The following is a 17,227-nucleotide window of genomic DNA, read 5'->3' on the forward strand; positions in this document are numbered from 1 at the left end:
TAATAACAAGGCAATAAGCAATCAAGAGACACAGGCAAAGAAAAGAAGAGGAGGTCTGGGACAGCCTAGGCATTTCCTCCCAGGTCCTTCGCTCTTACTGGCAGCACTCTCTGGTCCAGAGCAGGTGAAGTCTCAATGTGAGGCGAAAAGGTTACGTCATACATTGGTGAGCATTTGGTTACAAAATACTTCAGTTTTATGTGCCAGAGAGTGGTACTGCTTCTGTTATATCCTTCAGAGAAATATACTTCAAATATCCACAGATTATGCTTGTTTACCATAAGCAAGCCGAAACCAGTCACCCGTTCAAAGTATTCTGTAGATAAACACTCTGCTCCTAGCAAACACTGGCCTATATTCACTAAAAGATTACATTATCAGGATGTTTTTAAGAAGCAAAGGCCAGGCCACCTGTGTTCTTTCTGTCCCAGAAGTGTGCTGCTGGTGATCAGGAGAGAGACCACAGGCCAATTACTTTAACCTATTCTCCCCTGCCTCTACCTAGCAATTTAGACAAAAATGTGAAAAATGGACAGAATGTTCAAGTAATAGTGAACAATCCATTTTAACAGAAACAAAACGAAGTACTGAGCCAAACTGCAGAACACTGGAGAACATGTTGGGATCAAAAAGCAGAAGACTTCAACTACTGGGTCTGGACTTTATGCTAAGAGCAGTGAGGCACAAGAAAGGGTTTAGAGACCAAAGAGGGACATGACATGCAGAGTGGAACTTAGTATTTGATTTTTATTCAGTGAGGGCAGGAGTGGACAAAAAGTTGAAAGGAATGTATGGCACTAAAACTGAACCCTGGAAAAATACTACTTCAAGTAAAACTACTTCACTATTTTTATGAATCAATTTCACCACATATAAAACTGTCTTTTTAAATATGCAAAACAAGGGCTAATCCTTATCTGTAAAGTTTTTAATACTCTCAACATGAGACACTGTTTTGGATCACTACATAGAACACTCTTTTTTGGGTTCTTTAGGAAAATGGGACCTATTAAAATAGCCACCTATTACCACTACTATTAAAAGTGAAAAGGTTAAGAGGCAAAGAAAGTGAGCACTCTTATCCAGGAAAAATGTCTGAATCACTTAGGTTATATTTTTATTTGTAAATATGGCATTTCTCAAAGGTTTGGACTCCAGTGACTGTCAAAGGTCTGATTTAGGCCATTTTAGCTTAGGGCCCCCTAAAATCAGCTGTAAAGTTTCACATGTATATCTAAAATATGTGCTATTCTAGGAAATGTATGCATATAGTTTATCAGATTTGTTATGGAGTGCAGGACCTCAAAGAGGCTACCACTTGCCTAAATGAATTAATAAGTTCAAAGTATTTAGAATACTTCCTGGCATGTATTAAGAGTTCAATAAATGCCAGGTACTATAGAAGATGATATTCAAACTCAAATGGTCTGCCACAAGTTCAATTACTTTTTCTAGTGATGTAAAAGTGTGCTCTTTCATAATACTGCACCAGAGCAGAGGGAGTATAGGTGAGGGTAAAAGGGGAAAAGCCTTCAACTTCTTCATCAGCAAGGATATTTGAGGTGGGCCTTAAACGATTACAGCAATGGGAAACACAAGATGTATTTGAAAAGGCACAGAAGGGGCGCCTGGGTGGCTCAGTGGGTTAAGCCTCTGCCTTGGGCTCAGGTCATGATCTCAGGGTCCTGCAATCAAATCCTGCATCAGGCTCTCTGCTGAGCAGGGAGCCTGCTTCCTCCTCTCTCCCTTTCTCTCTCTCTGCCTACTTGTGATCTCTCTTTGTTAAATAAATAAATAAAATCTTTTTTTTTTATAAAGATTTTATTTATTAATTTGACAGACAGAGATCACAAGTAGGCAGAGAAGCAGGCAGAGAGAGAGGGAGAAGCAGGATCCCTGCTGAGCAGAGAGCCCGATGCGATGCGGGGCTCAATCCCAGGACCCTGGGATCATGACCTGAGCCGAAGGCAGAGGCTTTAACCCACTGAGCCACCCAGGCGCCCCAAATAAATAAAATCTTAAAAACAAAAAGGCACAGTGATTTTAAAGAATAAGGTATAATTCTGATACAGGTAAAAACAATCTCTTCCCCTTTGTTACAAATTGTCTGGCTTAGAATAAAATTTGTATCCAAATTCTTCTTTTATCCAACTACTTTAAAATCCTTTAGGAAAAATTAGAAATTTCTTCAATCAGGTAAGGTTTGGAAAGTTTAATTCCAAACCTTTTGTAAGAGTTCTTGTTATCATAAAATTAAAAAAGAAGTCCCGAAAGACACTGTTAGAATTACCTTTTTAGGGGTTTAGTATTGAGACCTAGTTTCCTATCTCCAAATTCTCACCTCTTTGAAAAAATATTCACCGTTAACCCAAATTCAAAGGTGAACCGTATCAAGCTAAAAACAGATCCTTAAAAGTGACATTCTCTCCTTAGAATTTAAGCATTTCTCTTTAATACTATTAGACTGTGTTTATGCAAGATAATGTCCAAGATACTTATAAAATAAATGGTAGGCATGTGCAAGGATGCACACACTTTTGAGGTATACATACATGAAAAGGTGTATGTGTATGCAAAGATATAGGTATCACATTAGTGTGAATGCAAGGTAAGTACATTCAAGGGTGTAGAAGTGAGGAAAAGATGTCTGTATGTATCTGATAAGAAAGGGAAAGATAAAAGTTTATTACTTCTGGAGAACCTGGCTAGCTAGGTCAGTAAAACAAACACTACTCATATATATCTTGGCATTAAGATATCCTTTATTAAAAGCATGAAAATTAACATCAGATAAGAGATCAAAGTTTCTAATATCATGTTTAAAATCAATTAATCTTCTAGTACACAGAGACTGTCACTATAAATTCTGACACATGTAAGTGTTATTATTAAGGGATATCCACTACCATAATGGTAACAAATCACCAATTTAGTTGATGTGGAGCAACAAACAGAAACCTACAACTTAAACTCTACCAAGCCTGTAACACTAGTACTCTTCAAATGTTTAATAGTATGTTATTAATTCAATCAATCGTAATTCTTCGTTCTAGAAACATCCTTGTAACTTATGTTATGTTCTTCCAAACCCCAAGTGGAAAGTCTTTCTTATTTAGAATTTAATTAATAAATTTTAAAATAGGCAGGATGCCTGGGTGGCTCATTCAGTTAAACATCGGCCTTTGGCTCAGATCATGATTTCAGCGTCCTGGGATGGAGCCTTGTACCAGGCTCTCTGCTCAGCAGAGAGTCGGCTTCTCCCTCTCTGTCTCTCTACTCTCATTCTTACTCTCACTCTCTCTCAAATAAATAATCTTAAAAAAATAAAATAAATTTTTAAAAATAAGGATGCTGCCTGAAAAAAATCATGGAAAACTGAGCATTAGGCTTTAAAATATCATCATAGATGATAACTGCTAGCCATTTCCTTTCAAATATGTGAAAAAGTAGTATCTTTCTACATGATATAATTGGAGTTCCAACTGGATGCCTGAGAGTTGAAAGCTCTGGGCTGAAATACTTTAAGTCACATCAAATTCATATCCATTGGTTTAAGTGATTTGACAATTACAGAAAATTACAATTTGGTTCTTCTCCTTGAGTGAAAAATTTCACCATGAAGGGGTAAGTCATCATTTCTTAAATGAAATACATAAAACATTCTAACTGGCAAATAAAAATAGTGAATAATATCTGTCCTATGATTCTATTAGCATGATAAATAAATCTTGTATGTAGCAAACACTTACTTTCATTAAAAGCATATTCAAATCCTTCCAGGGTATCAGGAAAATCAAGAGGTGGTTCATCTTTTTTCATTAGTTCATCCAAATCAATCCTAGATAATAAATCTAGAAAAGAATATGAAATGCATTAACATTGATTTTCTTAATAAGTTATATTTTAATAATAAAGTTAATAATAGAGATTATATTTTTGATTATTTTAAGCATTCTTTTGTTCTACTAGATTACTTTATATGAGTTGCCTTATTGATAATGTTTTTAAAGTTTTAAGTTCCCCAAGTGCTATATCATGAGAATATCAAAAGCACTTTCAAAATCATCAATTCCCAAAACAATCACAATTTTAGATCCTATGTACCACTGTAGTAAATTATTAACTTCTTCTCCTCAAAATATTCAGCTATTAATTTTTATCTCACTAACCTCCATCTATAGTTTCAAAAGTTTCAGGTCATTTAAACAGTCACTAAATCTTACATAAAGATGAAACTACCATTTATGAATAAGGAAACTTACAAATTTAAATGGGGTAATATAACACATTATTCCATTTTATAGGAAAAAATCACAATAATAAAATACAACATGCTCACCAGAGAAAATGTGGTTAACACAAAGCATTTGATTTCCATACAATAAAAATACTCTCAACAAAGATTTTTAAATAAATAAATTTTTTAAAATACATAAATAAATTTTAAAATAAATATTAAATTTAAATATTTTAAATAAACAACGTATTATGAAATAATTCTGGAGTTATAGAAATGTTGAAAGAAAATACAGATAGTGCCTTTATGTCCTCTACCCAGTTTCCATGGAATACTCTATTCCCTTTTGTTAACACCTAAAAAGCAGATATCAAGTCAGGAAATGGGTGGAAGTCATGAGCAGACACTTCTCCAAAGAAGACATACAAATGGCTAATAGACACATGAAAAAGAGTTCATCATCATTAGCCATTAGAGAAATTCAAATCAAAACCACATTGAGGTATCACCTTACACCAGTCAGAATGGCCAGAATTAACAGGGCAAGAAACAACAAATGTTGGAGAAGTTGTGGAGAAAGGGAAACCCTCATACATCGTTGGTAGGACAGCCACTTTGGAAAACAGTGTGGAGGTTCCTCAAAAAATTAAAAATAGAGCTACCCTATGACCTGGTAATTGCACTACTGGGTATTTACCCCAAAGATACAGATGTAGTAAAAAGAGGGGCTATATGCACCCCAATGTTCATAGCAGCAATGTCCTCAATAGCCAAAATGTGGAAAAAGCCAAGATGCCCTTCCACAGATGAATGGATAAAGAAGATGGGGGTCCATATACATAATGGAGTATTACTCAGCTATCAAAAAGGATGAATACACAACTTCTGCATCAAAATGGATGGGACTGGAGGAGAGTATGTTGAGTGAAGTAAGTCAAGCGGAGAGAAAGTCAATCATCATATGGTTTCACTTACTTGGGGAACATAAGGAATAGTGTGGGAGGACATTAGGAGAAGGGAAAAACAAAGGGGGAGAAATCAGAATGGGAGATAAACCATGATAGACTGTGGACTCCAGGAAACAAATGGAGGATTTCAGAAGGGAGGGAGGTGGAGGGATGGATGAACCTGCTTATGGGTATTAAGAAGGGCAGAGATTCCATGGAGCACTGGGTGTTATGCGCAAACAATGAATTATGGAACACTCTATCAAACACTAATGATATACTGTATGGCGACTAACATAACACAATAAAAAATTTTTTTAAAACTAAACAAAATAAAAATAAAACATCCCACATTACCAGGGTACATTTGTGAAAGTGAAGAAACCAACATCTGTATGTTCCTATGAACTAAGCCCAGAAATTATTCACCCGTTTTCCTCTTAAGGTCCATTTTCCATTCCAGGATCCCATCCAGAACACCACCCCACATAGAGTTGTCATGTCTATCAGTCTCCTCTTGCCTGTGACAGATTCTACTCTTTGTCTCTTTTCTATGATCATGACTCTTTGGGGGAATATTGGTTAGGTATTTTGCAGAATGACCCTCAAATTAGGTGTATATGATTTTTTTTTCATTTTGTGATTAGACCAGGGTTACAAGAAGAATACCACAGAAGTAAACGCCCCTCTTATGACATCATATCAGGGAACATGATATCCATGGTATATCACTGGGGATGTTAATCTCCATCAGCTGGCTAAGGCGACTTCTCAACTATGATCGCTATTTTTTCCTTTTCTATAATCTATTCCTTGGAAGTGAGTAAGTCTAGCCCACATTCAAGGAAGAAAAGTAGAGCTGTGCTCTGCCTTGTGGAACAAAGAATATCTACATACATTATTTGTAATTCTTTGTATGAATTTTTGTCTCTCTTCCTCCATTTACACATTTATCCAATCTTTTATCAGTATAGAATCAGGGATATTTAATATATAATTTGGGTTATAATAAATACTACATCATTTATTTTGTTGCTCAAATTGTTCCAGCAATGGCCATGGCTATAAGCTCTTCCAGCTGGCTCCTATAACTGTTTGACATGCTCTTATTTTTTGTTTTTTTTAAATATTTCCCTATTTTGTGTTACCACAAAATGCTTGTTCTAGGCTTATCTTATCCCTGCCGCAGGCTAGAATCAGTCTGTCAACAAGTATTTAATGATACCTTTTAGGCTCTTATTATAGAATGAGGGGAAAATTCTCACTATATGTCATCAGAGTTATATCAGAACTCAAAAAACAAAAAGATAAACTTCAAATTTATTGTTCCAAAGAAAAGATATTTTTTAAAAAGTTTAGGTTTCAGGACACCTGGGTGGCTCAGTGGGTTAAGCCTCTGACTTTGGCTCAGATCATGATCTCAGGGTCCTGGGATTGAGCCCCACATTGGGCTCTCTGCTCAGCAGGGAGCCTGCTTCCCCCACTCTCTCTGCCTGCCTCTCTGCCTACCTGTGATATTTCTCTCTCTGTCAAATAAATAAATAAAATCTTAAAAAAAAAAAATTCAGGTTTCGAGATTTTGCATTCTAACTCAAGTTCCTGAAGAGAAACCAGGTCCTAGGATACGTAATAAAGCAAACCAGTCTCTTTTTCTACAAAAGAATTATCTCAGAAGAAACACTTTATTTCTGTCTTACAGAAATACAATAAATCCATCTGTATGGAACATCAAAATATGCCAAAGAAAAAAGTAGTTTTTCTACCTCTAGTCTCTAGTCTCTTTCTGTAGGACATAAAGACAAGCCATCAAAAAAATAATTTTTTAGTGCTCTTCAAACTGCCACACCCAATAAACCTCGACTCACATAAAAATACAGCATCTTCAAAATTCAAAATAAAAAATGTTTGCAAATTCTCCAGTAAAATGGAAATGTCACATAATATGCCTAATGGGCTAACAAAGGGATACAGGCCGACAAATTTCTAATTCATTGGTGAATATCTGAACACCATGTACTTCTGTGCAAAATCAATTTTTTTAATAGCAAAAATGGCTTGGAGTGGCTCGAAAATTCTCTTACCAATGAGCTGAGGTTCCTTCACTATAGTCATTTACAGTTCAAACTTAGAAACCTTTTAATCAGATACACAGCAACCATCTAATTTTTAAGCAGATATATTATGTCTAACAGTCGCTTTGTCTATCAGTTCAGATCATAAAATGCCACCTAACATCTACATACCAATTTAAGGTTTTCACATACTTTATCTCACTTGATCGTCACAACCCTATAGAACAGTAACATGTATTATCACCTTCACTGTCCTTCAGATGAAAAAATGAGCTCAGAGAGGAAAAATGGCTTGTCCGAAATTATACCTTAATAGTACAGGGGGATTAATGGAATAGATGTAGTTTCCAATACCTAACTCAATGCTCTTTCAAAATCACCATACTTACTCTATGTGCCCTATCAACCCTAAAATATTCTAACCCTGCTCTTCCTTACCTTATGAAGAATAAAGTTAGGAATATAGAAATATGCTTTTGCCTTGCTTGAAATGTTCCTATGAAGGACAAAATGAAAACTAAACAAAATAGGCATTCCTTAAACTTCTCTTCTATTAACAAAGGAACCAGATATAGATATTTTATTTCATTAGCACTGAGAAGACATGTAGAAAGAAAATGTCTTTCTGCTTTTTAAAAAGAAAGCAATACTGTAAGTTGCATTTTACATAGAGACTGAGTTTCAAAGGCAGTGGATTAGGCAAAAATCAAGTATAATAAAACGTTTCCATTAAAAATACCTTCATTCACCTATAAAATACAGTACGACTGAATCCATATAATTTAAATATGCATCAGATGTAGCAAAGTGTTTTTTCTAAAACATGCCTCTGGTAATTAAAGTGACTCAGCAACTAGAATTCTAAACTTCAACTAAGCATATGCAATACTTGGATAAAAATACCACTTGATACCCAAAGAAATGAAAACAAAGGCTTAAACAGATTATTTGTACACTCATATCCATAGCAGCATTATTCACAATAGCCAAGAAACAACTCAAGTGTCCAAAGACAGAGGAATGGTGTGATGGTTAATTTTATGTGTCAACTTAACTAAGCCATGCAGTGCCCAGATATTTGGTTAAACTTTCCTCTGAGTGTGCCTGTGAAGGTGTTTCGGGATGAGATTGACATTTGAATCTGGATGAATATGTATATGATATTTTCAAACACTTTTGGAAAACTAACATAATGAAATTGGTTGGTTGCTCCTAAGGCCACTGGACAAGGAAGTGGAAAAAATAGACAAATTCAGAATTCAAATTCTCAGCTCAAGCACATCATAAATAACCTCTAATTTTCTAAGTGTGTCCTGAAGGTAACTCTGATCTCTTGTAGCAGAAGGGTTGAGATTGTTAAAAATCAAACACAAGCTCATCCTGCAACCAGCTGAATTATAATGTGAGCAGAACTACCAGCCTCATAGCAGTCCACTGTTAAAGAGAGGACAGTGACTGGGGTCCTGCAAATTGGAATGGAATGCAGTTGAGGACAATGACTCTCTAAATTCTGACCACTCTTTGTCAAAGGAAGCTTTCCACCCTCAGTAGAAGCAGTCTCGCTACCTTAGTCTGGGAAAATTAAACCTTTGTTTAAGGAAACTGTCATGCCCTCCTCTGAGGCTGTTGCCAGGCAAGACAAAGCTGATTCTTGGGGCACCTGGGTGGCTTGGTGGGTTAAGTGTCTAATTTCATTCAGCTCAGGTCATGATATCAGGGTCCTGTGATCAAGTCTCACATTGAGCTCCCTGCTCAGAGGGCAATCTTCTCCCTCTCTCTGTCTCTTCTCCCCTCCCCCTTGCTTGTTCTCTCTCTCTCTCTCTCTCTCTCTAATAAATAAAAAAATAAGTGGATTCTCTTCAGGACCCACAGCCCAAAGCCCTCTTTGCATCTAGACTTTCAACTATACTCCAGTCATAGCAGGCCACTAAAGGTGAGGTTTAAAGTGTGACTCAGAAGGAGGTACACGACACCCAGCACAACATAAGAACTATCTGGTTTTTCTAATTTATACAGATAGAAATCCAGAGAACATGTGTGGGAATAAATATTAAGGGTATGGAACAATGGAAGGTCATGGACCTGGAAGGAAAACTGGTACCAAGGACCTGGATTGAGAAACCGGTACCAAGAAAATCTGGGAAAGAGTTATGTGAGTAAGTCCCCTCTGAAAAGGAAAAAGAAGTGAAAGAAATCTGTGTCCCAAATTAACGCTCACCAAAAGGTGACCTCAAAAGAGTAAGATATTAATAATCAAGTGGATAAGATGACTCCTGTGGAGACCAGTTAGCCTCTCTCCCCAGCCACCCCTGTCGTTGCCCAATGGGTTCATGAACAAAGTGGCCATGGTGGCAGAGATGGTTGTTATGCATGGTCTTTTTTTTTTTTTTTAAAGATTTTATTTATTTATTTGACAGAGAGAGATCACAAGTAGGCAGAGAGACAGGCAGAGAGAGAGAGGAGGAGGAAGCGGGCTTCCTGCTGAGCAGCGAGCCCGATGCGGGACTCGATCCCAGGACCCTGAGATCATGACCTGAGCCGAAGGCAGCGGCTTAACCCACTGAGCCACCCAGGCGCCCCGTTATGCATGGTCTTATCAATATGAACTTACACTCACCAAAGCCAACCTAGCCACAACCTGGACTGATTATCCAATCTGCCAGCAGGAAAGAATACCACTTAGTCGCCAATACGGCATCGTTCCTGTAAGTCATCAGTCAGCTACCTGGTCACAGTGGATTACATCAGACCACTTCCATCAGGAAAGAAGCAACCTTTTGTTCTTACTGGAATAGCTACTTCCTCTGAATATGATTTGTCTTCCCCACATGTAATACTTCTACTGTATCTACTGCTCGTGTAGTTACAAAATGCCTTACCTACCATCATGGTATTCCACATAGCAGTGCTTCTGATCAAGGAACTTACTTCACAAAAAAAGAACTGCAGCAATGGTCCCATGCTCATGAAATTCAATGGTCTTACCATTTTCCCCACTATCCTGAAACAGCTAGTTTGAGAGAATGGTGAAATGGCCTTTTAAGGATTATGGTGCCATCAAGGTGATAGAACCTTGCTGGGCTGAGCAAGATTCTTCAGAAGGCTGTACATACTCAGAATCAGTGTCCAATATATGGTGCTATTTCTAACATAGCCATAATTTACAGGTCTAAAAATAAAGGGATAAAATGGGAGTATCACCATTCACTATCACCCCTAGTGAACAAGGAAAGAATGTCCATTTTCTCACTATTCTCATTCAACAGAGTATTAGGAATCTTAGTAAGTACAAAAAAGGCAAGAAAGGGAATAAAAGGCATACTGTCCAAAGTGCAAATGACATGATGGTTTACATAGAAATTATCAAGGAATCTACCCCCGAAATTCCTTGAACTATTAAATGATTTTAGGAAACTCATAAGATACAATATCAACACGTAAAACTTGATTATATTTCCATAAATTATCAGTTAACATGTGGCAACTGAAATTAAGAACACAACACTGTTTAAAATCACTCTAAATAATTAAATCTTAGGGGGCACCTGGTTGGCTCAGTTGGTTAAGTGACTGCCTTCAGCTCAGGTCATGATCCTGGAGTCCTAAGATCGAGCCCCACATCAGACTCCCTGCTTGGCAGGGAGTCTGCTTCTCCTGCTGACCTCTCTCCTCTCATGCTCTCTCTCTCTCTCTCTCAAATAAATAAATAAAATCATTTTAAAAAATTTAAAAAAAATAATTAAATCTTAGGTATAAGTATAAGAACAAATGTTTACAACTTACATGTTGAAAATTACAAAATGCTCATGAAGGACATTGAAGATTTAAACAAATAAGAGCCATACCAGGTCATGGACTGAAAGATGCAATAAAGATGTCAATTGTCGCCATATTCATCTATAGGTTTAAATATAATTCTTATCAAAATCTCAGTATATTTTTTTGCAAATATAATTTTACTCTAAAATTTATATGGAAGAACAAACAACCTAGAATAGCTAATAGCTAAATAATTTTGAAAAGGAATAAAATGGGAAGAATCACTCTACTCATGTTTAAGATATACTAATAATCAATTGAGTGTGATTTTGAAGAAGAGATAGACACAGATCCATGCAGCAAAAGAAAGAACCCAAAATAAGGCCACCCAAATATAACCAATTCATTTTTGACAAAGATGGAAGAAGTAATTCCATGGTGGAAAGAAAGTCCTTTTCACAAATGGTGCTGGTGCAAACAGACATTAACAGGCCCCCCAAAACCAACGAACCAACCAAACACCCACCTTGACTTAGATCTCCTACCTTCTATAAAAATTAACTCAAAATGTATCAAAACGTAAAATCTAAAATTATAAAACTTTTAGAAGAAAACACAGGAGAAAATCTTCACAAACCAGGGTCAGGCAAAGGATGCACAAACATGACACTAAAAGCATAATCCATAAAAGTTAAAACTGATAAGTAGACTTCTCTAAAGATAAAGTTTAATTTAGTTTGACAATTTGTTCTAAATATACTTTGCTATGCACTGTCACTTTATTTTCTATTATTTTTAATTTAACTCCTTCATTAATTGTTAGAAGCTCACGTGTACCAGGCTTTTTATTGCTATAGTACCAATGAATTAAAAGATTCAGAGAAGCTAAGTAGCTAGTTCATGGTAATCAGAAAAACCTGAGTTTGAATCCAGGCAAGTTCATCTTTAGACCCTATTCATACTCTTTTTACATACATCTAGTAGCTCTAAAATCTAGAAAATCTATGCAAACTCTTATATATTGCTTGAGAAAGTGTAAATTGGAATGACTATTTGGAAAATGTAATTTTTACATGATCAAGTAAGGCTGAAGATGCACAAAAATCTATCTAGGAAACCCAGTGAGTCTATTTAGAAGGAAATACACACATTCCTTCACCTCTCTCCTAAATCAGCCATTATTTTGAGAGTGCTAGTCATTTCCAGCAGCATACAAGCATACACTAAAACCTTTTACAGAATTTCCACAGCTTTCTCCAATTCCTCTCTTTCCATTTTCTATGGAAACTCTCCCATGTAGCTTTCATTTCCACCAATCTGTGAAAACAGCTCTTTGTGATGATCACCAACGACCTCTACTTCGTCAAATCTAAAAGTAATTTCTCAGTCCTCGTCTAACCTGAATCATTATTATGACTGAATGAGTTACTCCCATTTTCTTCATTTGGCGTTCAGGATCTCTCTCTTGCTCTTGATTCTCAGACTATTTTACTAGAAATTCATTTTCAGATTCTTTTGCTGGTTCCTCTTCATCTTCCTGACCCTAGAGTTGAGATGCATCAGGGCTCAATCTACAGATCTCTTCTGTCTATACTGACATCCCTGGTGATCTCAATTAGGAGCTCTGGTCCTTTAAATATTACCTCCATGCTAATGATCCCTAAAATTTTTTTATCTCTAAACCAAACGCTCTCCCAAACTCCATACTCAACTTCTTTACCTTCCCGTTTAAGTAACATCTCAGTTTAATATTTAATATGTCTAAAACCTAACTCTTGCTTTTCACTATTATCACCATAACTTGATTTTTGCAGTTTTTTAAATCTAATACATAGCATCTATCTTAGAGCTTTTTAGGCCAAGAACCTTCAAATTTTTCTTGATTTCTCCTCTAACATCCATGTCTAATCCAACAGAAAATCATGTAATCTCTTCCTTCCAAACATAAACAGAATCTGTCATCATCCTCTTTTGTTACCATCCTAATCCAACACATCATCATCTCTCATATTTGTCAGGAGAAAGCAATGCTCTTAGCCATTTCCTATATTTGAAGGTAAGGGCTAGTTATACCATCCCATTGATAGAACATCAGCTCTAAAAGCAGAAACATGATGAGGCAAATTGTGAGCTAAGAAACTGGCTATGTTGTCATATATATGCTTCAGGCTTTCATGAAGAGATGAAAGGTAGAGGAGAGATTCTTGAGGTATCTTTATCATCCAGCCTCATAAAACAAAACAGGACAGGATTGAGGGCTTCAGAAAAATGGCTGCAGTCAAGATGGTCTGTGGCATTACCTGCAAAGCACCGTAGAGACCACAAAGACTCTACACTGAACAAGTAAAGAGACTCATTATCTGGCATAGTTGGCATCTTAACTTTAAGAAAATCCGTTGAAGAGATCTTTCAGTTCAACAAAGCACACTTATTTTAGGAGTAAAATTCTTTTAGACTGCAGACTTTAAAAAGTCTAGAACTCAAAATTCCCAAAGAATGTCTAGGGTAAATTCCCTCCGAGGTGTTAACATGGAGAACCTTTCAAAAAATACCCCTAATTAATGCCACAAAGATAGAATACTGGATTATTAGGCAGATCATTATCCTAGCCTAGCATGACATTCTGATAAAAAATATATATATATGATAAAGGCAATAGTCTTAACTCAAGAGACCTAATGTTAGTTTTAGCATTAAATATACAACTTTGGATAAGAAAAGGGATATGAATTCTTAGTTACAAAATTACATGATTTTGTGACTTATTTACTAAGTACATACTCCATCTCAGATATTGAAACAGTTGTTAATCCATTACAGATGGATAAAAACTCACATTCTTATTTTAGAATTGAAATGAATGGAAGATCACCTAAATATTCCTATGCCTTCATTAGGCACAATGAAAAAACCCTGAAAAAGCAAAATAAGTATGTACCTTTCAGTGCAGTAGTCTTTTCTTTTTCATCTGGACCTCCCTGCTGGATTTGTGCCATGCTTACCCAAACTGGCAACAAAATTAAAGAGCTCAAGGAAATAGACATCAATCTTCAGAAGACAGTCTAGAATGAATGAAAGCAATAAATTAAGCTCTACTCAATCCTACCTACTCCATGAGAACTTCCTAGATCCTCCCAGTTGGGATTAATCTCTCTATTCTGATTTCCCACTGCACTTTGATGATGCCTATACCACAGTACTTATCATAGCCTGCCTTGCATTATAGTTATTTATGTATTTGTCTGGGTCAGCTAACAGATTACAAGCCCCAGGATAGAGGTATCAACTTTTTGTCATCTTTATATCTCTCATGTCACCAAACACAGATACCAAACTTACAGATACCTAAAGTCACTGACTGAACTCCCTATTTAAGTTTAGTTCTCTATCATCTAATGCTTTTTTTTTTTTTTTAAATATCTTCAGGTAGTTCCAAAAGCCTGAAATTTCTTTTTTTTTTTAAAGATTTTATTTATTAATTTGACAGAGAGAAATCACAAGTAGACAGAGAGGCAGCCAGAGAGAGAGAGAAGGAAGCAGGCTCTCCGCCGAGCAGAGAGCCCGATGCGGGACTCGATCCCAGGACTCTGAGATCATGACCTGAGCCGAAGGCAGCGGCCCAACCCACTGAGCCACCCAGGCGCCCCCTGAAATTTCTTTTAAAATAAACTATAAGCATGTGCCAGTTACAAGATCAGAATGTCTTCCTCCCAGAAAAGACAGTCAGAAGGAGAAAGATAAATAAAGAACTTAAGAACTTTAATCATAACATAAAGCAACTCTAAGTTACCTCTAGTGTAATTTAAAATACAACTTTAAGGGGAAAAAACTAGCCCTTTCAAAAATGAAACTATGCCAAATTCAATGTCCAGAAGCCATACTCTATTAATGGCACCCCAGTAAATAATGATGATATAAAATTATGATGTATTAAAAATCTAATTCTGCCCTATTTTGGCCAAAGGGAAGACATTTATACTATAAATCAATGGTTTTCCCCAGGATGCCCATGAAGACAAAAAAAAAAAAAAAAAAAAAAATAAATCACTATTCCTAAAGTTTAAAAGAGAGAAATGCAACACATACAATAGAAAAAAATTAAACTAATCTAGTCAATCCATGACTGTTAATGAAATTATATAAAAACCACATTCATGATCACAATAAATGAGACTGAATATTCCTCTATATTCCTCTGATCGAGGAACCCAATTTATTTGCTATCCACAAAACAAACTTCAGTTTCCATTCAGAGGGATATTTTATAATTATCTTTACAAACTGAGGCATTTTCATAACCAACAGAGTACAGCAGAAAATACTTGAAAAAAATGAATACGGAGGGGCGCCTGGATGCTTCAGTTGGTTAAGCATCTGCCTTTGCCTCAGGTCATGATCCTAGAGTCCTGGGCTCTCTGCTCAGCATGGAGCCTGCTTCTCGCTCTCCCTCTGCCTGCCACCCTGCCTAATTGTGCTATTTCTCTCTCTCTGCCAAATAAATAAATAAAATCTTAAAAAAAAATCAAAACCTAATACTGAAATTTTAAACCAGGAATGTTCCAAACAGTCATAAATCATATTGCCCTTATCTCAATTCTAACTGTAGGTTTGGGAGGTGGTATAAGAGGAAGACCTTCTGGCTTCACCAGTAACTACACATACCCTTGAAAAATTATTTAACTTCTCTGTCCCTTATTTTCAAATATGAAAAATGGCAATGATAACCATGTTTCCCTCATATTGTTACAGTGAGGCTAAATGTAAAATATTTTGCATAGTACCTGATGTGTATAATTAAGTGCTCAATGTATGCTGGCTTACATATTTTTTAATTGTTATAAATGCATCACAGCTTCATCATTTAATAATAGCTCTGTGGCCAGGCACAAGACACTTAATATTCAAAATCTTCAGTTTACTTATTTATAAAATGTAGCTCAAGTAATAGTGGTTGAGAATTAGTATTACAGTAGGTATGTATAGCTCATCATTGCTATTACTAGCAGTAATGCTGTTTGTCAATGGAGGTTTCCTAATATGAATAACTAGAATATGAGAATATTTTTGACTGGGAAGGCATTCTTACTTAACAGGAAAGAAGTTGTTTCTTCTGTAAACAAGTAACTGAAAACTCTATAAAAGTATATGACAAAAATGTGTCTATATTACTTCAAGAAACTATAGCAGTTTGTATGGTAGGTGATGTATAAGACAGCAGGGTATAGCGGTGAGTTAAAAGAACAAGGTCACGCGTGGCCCAGGTGGTAGCTTAACTCTCTAGCTACCAAAACAAACTGTTAAATAGCTACTTATAAAATATATAACACCTAGACTAATAATTACATCACATAAAATATATCAGACCTAGACTGATAATTACATCACATAAAAAAAATAGTTCTAAGGTTTATCTATTCATATGCAGGAATCAGTCTTATCTGTCAAGTCCCACAAGTTTGTGTACAGGTTTTACCAAGCAACTCCCTATTATTCACCATCCTATAGCAGAAATTGAAGAGAAATGTTTATAATAAGAGATCCCACGCATTGCTCTCTGTTAACAATTCCACAATTAAATTAACTCTCTATAGGGACTTCTTACATTACTTACTACATCCCTCTGCCAACCCAGTATTTCCTCTAAATACAAGCAGTTAGGTTATTTTTCATTGGCTCCAAATTGTCTGATTTCTAAACAGAACAGTTTATACTATTATTTCATTGTGACTGTTTTAATGAATAAAATTATAAAATATTTTTGGTGCTAGAGTAATTTTCAAGATTCACAGTTTAAAGTTCTAGAGACCTAGTGTACAGCATAGTGGCTACAATTAACAATCTTGCATTGCATACTTGGAAGTTGCTAAGAAAGTAGATCTTAAAAGTTCTCAGCACACACACACAAAGATGGTTAACTATATGAAGTGATGAATATGTTAACCAACGTTATTGTGGAATCATTCTGCAATATGTACCTATATAAATCATCACATTGTACTCCTTAGACTTACATAGTGTTATGTGTCAATTACAATCTCAAACAAACAAACAAACAAAAACACCTTGGGAAAAAAAGCTCTAAATACTGTACAATGTTTAATAACATGACCCTTTTAGATTTTAATCTTCCTGAGGACAGGTACCCAGCACATGTCTGGCATGTTTAGAACTCACTGGATATTTGTTGAATTTAAAAATGAATGAGTAAAAGA

The 17,227-nt window shown here is 35.9% G+C and overlaps 1 protein-coding gene across 6 annotated transcripts in view; it reads right to left on the reverse strand.

Moving 5' to 3' along the window:
• The window catches only part of ARB2A (ARB2 cotranscriptional regulator A), a 428,932-nt gene that overhangs the window by 379,817 nt on the left and 31,888 nt on the right, over positions 1 to 17,227 (reverse strand). For 5 of the 6 annotated variants that reach the window (XM_059418237.1, XM_059418239.1, XM_059418234.1 and 2 more), the window contains exons 2-3: positions 13,954 to 14,077; positions 3,750 to 3,851 (exon numbers count right to left, since the gene is read on the reverse strand). In XM_059418237.1, coding sequence (XP_059274220.1) covers positions 3,750 to 3,851; positions 13,954 to 14,059 — 208 coding nt within the window. In that variant the 5' untranslated portion in view covers positions 14,060 to 14,077. The remainder of the gene's footprint in view (positions 1 to 3,749; positions 3,852 to 13,953; positions 14,078 to 17,227) is intronic. The other variant, XM_059418238.1, reaches the window with a different exon arrangement.

Source organism: Mustela nigripes, chromosome 12 (genome assembly GCF_022355385.1).
Source record: "Mustela nigripes isolate SB6536 chromosome 12, MUSNIG.SB6536, whole genome shotgun sequence".
In the NCBI taxonomy this organism is placed as follows: Eukaryota; Metazoa; Chordata; class Mammalia; order Carnivora; family Mustelidae; genus Mustela; species Mustela nigripes.